The 9,887-nt window shown below is 36.9% G+C and overlaps 2 protein-coding genes across 5 annotated transcripts; one reads left to right on the forward strand and one right to left on the reverse strand.

Moving 5' to 3' along the window:
- Positions 1 to 357: 357 nt before the first annotated feature.
- LOC140774260 (geranylgeranyl transferase type-2 subunit beta 1) lies at positions 358 to 3,062 on the forward strand. 2 transcript variants are annotated; one of them, XM_073117180.1, is made up of 8 exons: positions 358 to 490; positions 592 to 708; positions 1,352 to 1,418; positions 1,518 to 1,666; positions 1,991 to 2,144; positions 2,234 to 2,303; positions 2,429 to 2,504; positions 2,658 to 3,062. In XM_073117180.1, the coding sequence occupies exons 1-8, from the start codon at positions 364 to 366 to the stop codon at positions 2,762 to 2,764; spliced, it is 867 nt and encodes a 288-aa protein (XP_072973281.1). In that variant the 5' UTR covers positions 358 to 363; the 3' UTR covers positions 2,765 to 3,062. The 2 variants fall into 2 exon arrangements, with proteins under 2 accessions (XP_072973281.1, XP_072973280.1); XM_073117179.1 differs by having other exon boundaries at positions 1,991 to 2,124; positions 2,205 to 2,303.
- A 47-nt stretch (positions 3,063 to 3,109) lies between these two features.
- Positions 3,110 to 8,341, reverse strand: LOC140774258 (AT-hook motif nuclear-localized protein 10-like). Of its 3 annotated transcripts, none has more exons than XM_073117177.1 (6): positions 8,228 to 8,341; positions 6,964 to 7,516; positions 6,039 to 6,091; positions 4,509 to 4,640; positions 3,925 to 4,086; positions 3,110 to 3,651 (listed from the first exon to the last, which is right to left on the reverse strand). In XM_073117177.1, exons 2-6 carry the CDS (start codon positions 7,451 to 7,453, stop codon positions 3,412 to 3,414), a joined length of 1,077 nt encoding a protein of 358 aa, XP_072973278.1. In that variant the 5' UTR covers positions 7,454 to 7,516; positions 8,228 to 8,341; the 3' UTR covers positions 3,110 to 3,411. The 3 variants fall into 3 exon arrangements, with proteins under 3 accessions (XP_072973278.1, XP_072973277.1, XP_072973279.1); XM_073117176.1 differs by having other exon boundaries at positions 8,141 to 8,324; XM_073117178.1 differs by lacking the exon at positions 8,228 to 8,341 and adding an exon at positions 7,672 to 8,055.
- Between the last annotated feature and the right edge of the window lie 1,546 nt (positions 8,342 to 9,887).

Genomic DNA, 9,887 nt, shown 5'->3' on the forward strand with positions numbered 1-9,887 from the left:
ATCGTGTCCAGCCTACCGCTTGTTTGCGGATCAATCTAATCCGGATTCGATCCGTTAGTTGATCCGATGCCCGGTGAGAAATCTCTGCCTCCTCTTGAAGTCTGAACTTTCTGCTTCACGAAAAATCGCCTCTCCTCCAACTCCGAGGTAGAAGAGGGGAAACGAACTAGATAGCTCGTCGTCGGGTTTCTTTGTTACATTTTTGGATCAATTTTTAGGGGAGATGGGAGGATTGTAAGCCGAGAAGCATGCGAAGTACATCCTTACTGTTGAAAAGGTCTTTTTAACTCTCTCTCTCTCTCTCTCTCTCCATAAAATTTTTCTGGAATCCACCAGAGAAAGGATGATTTGGAATCACTGGTAATGGATCATCTGCGTATGAACGGCGCTTACTGGGGTTTGAGCACCCTCGATTTGCTCCACAAGATTGGAACCGTCAATCCCGATGAGGTCGTGTCGTGGGTGATGAGTTGCCAGCATCAGGAATGCGGTAAAATCCAACTACCCATCTCGAAATAATTGATTTTTCGCATATACTGACATGATTTATTCTAGCTTTTCTGATGGAGAATTGATGATGGGTGGTTGTAGGTGGATTTGGTGGGAATGTTGGGCATGATCTTCACCTTCTCTACACACTAAGCGCGGTGCAGATTTTAGCTCTTTTGGACCGCCTAGATGTGCTGGATATTGAGAAGGTCTCGGATTGTATCCTTCTCAGTAGACATATAAGATATTGGATCAGATTTATGCATTGATCTCTGATAAAGTTTTGATCTTTGAGTTGTTTGATTTTGATTCTTCCATTCATTTTTCTCACTTTGTAGTTGTTAGTGCACATTATACTGTCTGAATTCTTTCTCGTGTTTTTAGATATTTTGTGCGATTTTATGGTAGTCTGGAAGTGAATATATCTTCTGTATTTCACATAGGGATGCTGCAAGGTAGTTGGCTTCCATATATGATTTGATATAAATTGTCTCTCCACTTAACTTTCATATTACGTAATGCAAATTATATCTATTCTCTCTATTCTCTCTACTTCTCGTTAAAATAAATTATCCATTTTTTCTCCACTTTGTTTCTATGAATGTGTATCTTTTGTATTCTGTCTCCACTTGGATCAGGCTTGCTGCCTATTGATCATGGTGGAGCGCCATCATCCTGAACATAATCTTTCTTTTCAGCAGGATTCAAGTACATAATGGATGATTGGAACTTTACATGGTTTTCTTTTAGCTTGAGCAGTTTATCGATGAGTTTGCTATCAGAAGTCACATATATATTAAACTGCTCTGGAATTGGTCCATAAAGATCAAACTCTCTTCTTGTTTTGCTTAAAACAGTTCAGATGTTTCTGGGCTGCAGAATGAAGATGGATCTTTTTCTGGTGATATGTGGGGTGAAATTGACACTAGGTATACATCCCTTTGCTCATTAGAATTTTCTGGTTTTCTGTATTGCTTTCACTCCACAGTTTATTCAGAAGCTCTTAATAAGAGAATTTTTGCCTGCAGGTTCTCATATATTGCAATATGCTGTCTTGCAATTTTGCGCCAACTGGATAAGATAAATGTGGGAAAAGCTGTGGAGTACATTGTTAGCTGCAAAAATTTGGATGGTGGATTTGGCTCTACACCTGGTGGGGAGTCTCATGCTGGGCAGAGTATGTATGACCTTTTTAATGAATAAATCTACATGATGCAGTAGCGTTACTTAAAGATGCATACTGATACTAGCATATATAACTATCTGGTTCATTATCAATTTATCATGATTCATAATATTGTGGGCATAAAAATAACAGGTAAGCATGATAGTATCACAATTTTCTTTCTCTTACCCTTTTTTTTTCGTTCTCTTCTAATCTTTTTCACCTTTTAAGCTTTGTTCGGCTGGTTATTGTATCAAAATATCTACGGGATTTTCATGGATTGTTTCATTATCATGCTTACTTTTATCTTCACATGATATAATATCTCTATTGCAGTCTTCTGCTGTGTTGGTGCTCTTGCAATTACTGGTTCTCTGCATCATGTTGATAGAGATCTCCTTGGTTGGTGGCTCTGTGAACGCCAATGTAAAGATGGTGGGCTAAATGGCCGGCCTGAGAAGCTTGCTGACGTGGAGCTCTTGAACCCTTAGTTAGATTTTTATGCTTCTCTTCCTCCCTATTAACTAAGCATGCCACATAGATATTATAGGTTTGCTACTCTTGGTGGGTGCTATGCAGCTTGATAATGATTGGTAGGGTGCACTGGATTGACACGGAGAAACTTGCTTCTTTCATCTTAAACTGTCAGGTTAATCTTTAGTCCTTTACTGTTCTCATTCCTATTTCAGCATCTAAGGATTACATTTTGCAACTGCAACTGAAGCATCCGATTATCCTGCATGTTTGGTGCATGGCGTTGTCATAACAATGCAGGACAGAGAAAATGGAGGAATTTCAGATGGGCCAGATAATGCAGTGGATGTTTATCATACCTTCTTTGGATTGGCAGGTCAGGATTATCTTCTTGATTCTTCTGTTCTTGTTTGTTTTTATTGACTATCTACTGGTTATGTTTATGTATAAAGACTAATATTTTTTTCACAGTGTTTCTTGTGCCTTAACACAAGGATCTTCTGTTGTATCTCTTTTATTTGTCAAACAGGACTTTCACTGATGGAATACCCAGGATTGAAGTCAATTGATCCTGCCTATGCCTCACCAGTTGATGTTGTTAATCGAATATTTTTTGGAAAATCGAGGATTGCGTAGCGATGTGCCTGTTTATACACCACTGTCATTCAATTTTTTCTCCAATTGAGACTTGCCTGCAGAACATACTTATATGGCTCAGCAAAGTTGTAATCAGGATTGAGCACTAGCAGCGACCTGTATAAGAGAAATCTATAGCATCTTGGGTAAATATATGTGAACCATAAAATCTTTTTGTTTGTTTGTTTTTGTTTAAGAGATTCTTTCAATAACTATTTTTCCAGTACTTTTGGAATTGTTATGACATTTAAACTCTGCTTACCAATGTGGATAATTCTGCAATAGGTGGATCTTGAAGCGGAATGTAATGAAGGTCCAATAAGAATGTTCCTTTGCTTATGACAGATTATATATGTTTAAATAAGAAGTGATCCACTAATATCAAGATTAAGACACTTACAAATGGCAACAATGTATTTGTTGCATAAAACATTACATTTATGATACTGATAAACAACACTTAACTAAGAACATCAGAGAACCTACAAGTTTCTCCCTAAACTTAAAACACATTATACAGATATAAGGACTGGTGGGATAAGGCTAATGCACCAACAACTAGTTGTCCCAGTTCAACAACAGCTAAGTTTACATAAGGGAAGCAAAGAGTTTATAATGCCTAAAACTACAAGGAGAGTCAGCACAATTTATTTCCAGGATATACTAGACAAGCCCTGTTGGTTATTATTATTATTGCATGCACCAGTGCTTTGGTTTAGCGGGCTTCCAGTCCCCCCGGAGGATTCACTTAGTGTGCCTCGCGACGCTGGGCTGCCGACTCCCGTTTGCCCACTGGGGCCAAGCTTACTAGGGGCAGATACTGGATCTGAAGTATTCAGATGCTTTGGCTCTTTCTTTGCATCAGCTATAAAGCTTCCAACAACCACCTGTAAGAATTGATCATTTTGTTGCTAGTCAATTATAATGATTACCGACTGGTGAAGGCAAAATGACAACTTGGATGGTGAAAGCAAATGCTTCTTTCCACGTAGCCAGACCATGTTTGTTACTCTATGTTTACAAAATCTTTAACAGATGAACCATGCAATTTTGTGATTTATCACAGAAATAGATTTATACCTCACAGAGAATGAATAATTGAACTAATTCAGTAAATTAGCTTAGAGGAGTTTCTTGCTTTAAGGAAGAGAAAAGTTGACCTGGACTGGTGATGCCGCCGTCAATAATCCTGCTACTCCACCACCTAAGACACGTCCATCGGGACCAGCTAGAGAAACACTCAATCCACCTGTTCGACTACGTTGACCACCACTTTCTGACAGCAGGAATGAGCCAGATAGAGATAAGATCTCAAACCGACCCTACAAATGAAACATGGATGAATCAATAGAACATAATAAATGAAATTATGAAAAAGGTCAACTTCTAGCTTTCATTTCATTTCTGTTTTAGGTTTCGGATGCCTTGTAGCATTGAATAAAATGAAAGCTCTCCCCGGCCCCCACATAGAAGGAAAAAAAGAAAGAAAGAAAAAATAACCCACAAACCCTTAGCCATCCCTGCTAGGACCATCAGACAGGAAATCAATCTGTCTTCTGACCCAACTAGTCAGACTCTGATGACAGAATAAATTTCCTGACACGAGATAGGTTAATGTTAAGTGCTTCATCAACTAAACAGAAAAAGAAACAGATTGAAAACAGATAACTTATTTTACGAGCGTGACAGTGGTATCTGGAAGAGGATACTATTAAATTTGTTGCTGTCAATTAAAAGAACAAACCTCATATGTTACTGTTCCACCGGAAGTTGCTGCTTGACGAAGTGTCACATTTGATATAGCACCATTTGCTGAAAGAATACAAACTGCACGTGGCCCGTGCTGAGAAAATGACATAATCTTTGATGATACATCCTGAAAAGCCACAGCTTGCACATTTATTAACATATCAATTTTTGGGTACTTTTTTGTGAGAGAGATTCTGAAGATCAGATACAAGGATTTCACAACCAACAAAATTTGTAACAATATTATTTACTCTATAGACAGAGGAGATGGTTAAAATTGAGAAAGAGTAACAACATTAATTAAATCATTTCTCACGGCGAAGATCATTATTTCCTTTTCTTCACAGGACATATTAAAAAGAGAAGAGTATGCAAGACCAGAAATCACACAGGTAATAACCAACGTTAATTGTAAGACTTCTGCAAAATCTTAGCAGCAACTATGGATGTTGAAGACAGACGCCAAAATATAGATTTCTTTAACATAATGATTGCATAGGCCATTTTTCACTACCTTCACTGGAACTGACAATAACACCTGACATGTTAATACATGTTTACTCTCAACAGATATCAACTTTGACAAGTAGTCTTTACATAAAACATTTTTCTTGGATAATAGGGACAAATCCAGTGATATATAAATCTCGTCAACCAAGCAGTAATATTTAATAAGATATTCAATTCTGAAACTTTTCTTTTGCAGCAGCTTTTGGATGAGCTTTTGCTTCTCCCTTAATTAACTGCCATGATGAAAAATAGAAGCAGACATAATACATGAGTTTATATGTCCTGTCCTTTTTTGGTGCCAAAAAAAAATATATTGGCTTTAAATGAAAATGACAATTTTGGCTTTCCAGGACCTCCATGTACAAGCGCTGTAGTTAGAAAGAAGCACCATCATAGTAAGTACATTGGCTACATGCAAGATACACTAAAAGCTATAGTTCACTCACAAATCAACTCTTGTCTTACAATGTTTCAAAATATACTATTATTGACTTTCATCCATAAGATGTTTCCTAATTGCAACTAAATCCAGGACAAGTCAAGGAAAAGATGGAGCTTGTAATCACTTGGCACCATTACAAAATTTTCTTAGATTGTCAGTTAAATGGAGGTACCAAAAAATAAAAATTAATGAACAAAAGTCAAAAGATTTTGCAAATTGCAATGATGTCAACACTGTTCAAGTCAAAGCCAGATGAAAGCACAAACCTAAATGCTTTCACATTCAGTCAGTGCAGAATTAACATTTGCACAACTCATCATAAACTTTTGGAAAAATTATATCTAGCACCATACATTATGCGGTCATTACAGCTTACACCCTATGTCTTTTTACCTATCAGTTTGTTTCACTTATATTGAGATACCTCTCCCAGTATGAAGTATGAATACACATGGTGAAAAGATAACCTTTAGCAGTGAGTCAACTCTGAGATTTGAAAATCATTAAAATGAAAAGATCCAAGTGAAACAAACTGATAGTGAAAAAGCATGTAAAATAAAGATGATTGGATACCTCTCCTGCCTTGACAGCAATAACATGTGGTGTAAATCCAACCCCTGCTGATCCTGCGAAGCAGCTTTCCACATAAGCATTAATTCTGGAAATTTCTAATATGTTAAAAATTCGGTGATTAATGGCATAAAGTAATCCAAAAAATCTAGTTAAACCAACACAAAGAAAATTAAAGGGCATAGACGGCAGACATTCAGATTTGGTAACATCTGAAAACCATTATTCGAGATATTTGTAATCTATTTAAGAAGAAAATATGCCTATCTAGTACAAAAATTTATAAGATTGAATTTTAAGTATAAATAATAGATGCTTTTATTGTCTCTTTGACTATGTCCCATTGTTGAGACACCTGGTTCCAACTGGAAGTTGGGAGTTCAATTCTGCTAAGTGGAGATTTAGGGTTATTGGCAGCCCAAAATTTTTCACTCTTAATATATATATATATATATATATATTAAGAGTTAGTAAATCCAACAGCTATGGTTGAGAACATTGCAAGAAAAAAGCACATGAAAGTTACCAAATTGAGTGGATAAACATAGCAATGTTTTATTCTCAACATATATAAAATAATTTGTCATGTCTGTCATGATTACCAAATAAAATGTGAACTTCTAAAAGAATTAATGCATTTATCATCTAAACAATATTTTTTGGAAATGCTATATCCACCAGCTATAAGAACTTGAGGGTAAAAGGGTAATTCCCCAACTATTCGTTGCCTGCCTTTCAAATCTACCAAAACATGCTGAGCGAACAAAAAAGTCTAAAAATCCTACCTCTGTTTTGCAAACCGCAATACTGGATAAGCAACTAAAGCAAACTATTCCAAATTTCTAAACACCTTGAAACAAAAAAAACACCACCCAAGAGGTCAAGACTTGGAACAAACAACAGCCAGGAACAGGAAGAGAACAATTACCGAGAGCAGCCATCTGCTGCTTCTTGCCGGAACCGGGTGGCCGGCCCCTTGCTTTCTTCATGCCATCAGGGGACGCCGACAATGCCAGGTTTGCCTCCCCAGCTGAGGAAGGAGAGAACCCTCCACCTCCAGGTGAAGTGGAAGTGGCAGTTTTCACGGGCTTCAGCGATAGGGCCATGGTACCATCAGGCCCATACTTCCTTGGCCGCCCTCGCTTCCTTTTAACTGGTTCTCCTCCCATGTTAATGTTAAACCCATGGGCGGGGATCGTCGGAGAGTTGCCATTGCCGCCGCTGGTTGGCACCGCTCCGCTTTGGTAAGCAGGAGCAGGTGGAGAGCTTGTGGTCATTGGATTGTAGCCCGCACCGCCGTCCGTGGTAGGGGGATAGGCCAATCGCATGCTCTGGATCGACGGCTGCGTTTGGACAGGATTTTTCTGCAGAAAGGATTCCCTACCTGACATGATTTCTTGCTCGGATCTCACTTCCATGAAGCACGAGAGCAGAATCTACACACCATCACCAGGAAATTCCAACCTCGAGAGGTCCCGAACCTAACGAATTCCCACGAAAACTCCAGTAAGAACACTCTTTTAATGTTTCCCAGCTTCTAAAAAGCTAAATTTTGGAACTTTTTTCTACCAGCCACTTCAGATACTACTCTGATCTTAAAAACACTAACTCGATCGTCAGGAAATTCGAACTTTACCTATAATATAACTGAAACAAGCACAATAACACTACTAGTGAGCAAAAACTGGGAAAACCATAAACCCTAAATCCATTCCTTTTCACGTATTACAACAGCAGCAGAAGTAGCTACGGCAAACGAGCACAACCAAGAAAATTAAAAACATCAAGAAAAGAGAGCACGGGCCGGAAATCGTAAAACCCAGAAGGAAAATAATAATAATAATAATGCCCCAATCAGTAAAAAAAAAAAAAAAAGGTTCACTTCAATCAAAATTGAGCAAATAAAATGTAGAAATTACGATCCGCAACGCGGGTCATCCCAAAAAAAATTCCTCCTTTTCTTCGAATTTTACCCCAAAATTCACCAAATCAACGAAATTTCGGAAGGAAAATTCCGAGAAACAGGGAAGAAAATCAAGGTAAAAGAATAGAAAAAATGAAAAAAGAATAACACAGCTTTGTTAAGAAAAACAAAAACAAAAGACCTTAATCCTCTGACGGAGAGCTCCAAAAAGCCTCTGAACAGTCACAAGAGAAATTGGGGGAAATCCCACCTCTAATATTTCTCTCACCTCCTAAAGATTTTCCCCCTTTTCCCAATTTTCCCGACAGGAAGAGACTTTTTAAAAAAAAAATAAATTGGACAAAGAAAAGAGGCAGGTAAAGCAACCGGAAATTGCTTTCCGACAAAATACATTGTGAGATTGGGAATTATTTCATTACCTTTCAACTTTAAGGCCCTCTCAAAAAGTTTATTACATCCCCACCCCTCCTTTTGGCCTTTTTCGTAATTTTCCTCCGTACATTAATTCCATGATTAAGCTAGTCATTATAATTAATAAATGGTTAGCAAATCACGTCAAGTTTATAATTCGTTTTTTTTTTATCGAGCACTTGTAATGATATTAGCATTAATAATCCTGCCACTACTCACTGTAGCTTGTCGGTTAATGCCAAAAGCTAAGCCTTTGACCACTGTTCGAAGCTAATTACAATGAAGTACTTAACACATTTAATAACTCTTTAATTTAGAACAATTTGAGCATGGGACCTATCAATTGTACTCCTGAAATTAATTATCTACTCTTACGAACATCTCATATTGGTGGATAGGCATAAGAGATGGAGTACAAGTTTTCCCTTCAATGTATACCATTTTGAATTTTAATATATTTTTTTTAGATTTAAATGGTCTTTTTTTATTGATAGAGAACCCATAAAGTAAACACTCTTAGTGCAATACATTTTAATTTCTTTCATAGAAAAGAATTTTGTATTCATAAACGCTAGAACTCATAAAGAAATTTGGCTAGACTCTTAATTTTTCTTTCCTAGCACTTCTGTAGATTATATGATGAAAAATTAGCTAATTGGACAATTAGAGTGGGAACAAGAAATAGTAATTAATGCATCACTAATGATGGCCCCTACTTAATCTTATTTTAGATGGATGCAATGTAGATTGCTCTTATTTAATACGTAGTCAAGTCTGACTTGTGGTTGTGGAACAAAACTTATCCTGTAAATAAATCGTGCTTATTTATTAAATCTATTTGAAGAGATAAGTATAAAATTTAAGGTAATTTTACAGATTAGCACCTCACTTCGGAAGCCTCGTGAAAGCCCGAGAGGCGAGAGTAGATGGATAGCCAAAACTCCAACCAAGTCTCCAATAAGGTGTTCTAAAAAACATCAATTATTGGAGAAAAGTAGGGGAGAAGTCAAGTTTATATTGACCTCTGCATCCATCTTTTTCTGGGAAAATAGAAGGTTGTGAGCAGTGTCACCTCTCTTTCTCTCTCTCTAAATGTCGGGTATATCAAACAAATTAGATGGCTTGGTTTAAAAAGAAAAGTTTAGAGCATGATGGTAATGAAAAAGACATACCATTTGACACAGTCTCATTTCATTTTACTTTCTGTTTACCATAGTAATAATAGACTACCAACTTTTCTTTAGCTATTGCTTTTATCTTTTATCTTTTTTCTTCTCAAACCTAACCTCCTGTTTCTTTCTAATTAAAAAGAAACTATTTGTAATACTAAAGGATTTGACTCACCTATTAATTTCTTATTACAAATATATAAATAGATATTAGGATGGAGTTTTACTGTATAGGGAGCTAATTGGCTATGCAAATATTTTTATAGTACATATGCTTTTCTAGCTCACCGCTGAAGCTCAATAGTTTAATTTTACTAGCCTGAGATCATGAATTCAATTTCCCATGCA

Source organism: Typha angustifolia, chromosome 13 (genome assembly GCF_048772165.1).
Source record: "Typha angustifolia cultivar Huaian chromosome 13, ASM4877216v1, whole genome shotgun sequence".
In the NCBI taxonomy this organism is placed as follows: Eukaryota; Viridiplantae; Streptophyta; class Magnoliopsida; order Poales; family Typhaceae; genus Typha; species Typha angustifolia.

Bases quoted from the DNA above. Each gene is read 5' to 3' on its own strand.
- LOC140774258 (XM_073117177.1), bottom strand. From the start codon at position 7,453: ATGGAAGTGAGATCCGAGCAAGAAATCATGTCAGGTAGGGAATCCTTT. The intron at 6,092-6,963 runs GTAATTGTTCTC...GCTGCTTCGCAG, and splicing joins GCAGCAGATGGCTGCTCTCG to GATCAGCAGGGGTTGGATTT. The intron at 3,652-3,924 runs GTCAACTTTTCT...CAATTCTTACAG, and splicing joins CGGCGGCATCACCAGTCCAG to GTGGTTGTTGGAAGCTTTAT.
- LOC140774260 (XM_073117179.1), top strand. From the start codon at position 364: ATGGATCATCTGCGTATGAACGGCGCTTACTGGGGTTTGAGCACCCTC. The intron at 491-591 runs GTAAAATCCAAC...GGGTGGTTGTAG, and splicing joins TTGCCAGCATCAGGAATGCG to GTGGATTTGGTGGGAATGTT. The intron at 2,304-2,428 runs GTTAATCTTTAG...ATAACAATGCAG, and splicing joins CTTTCATCTTAAACTGTCAG to GACAGAGAAAATGGAGGAAT.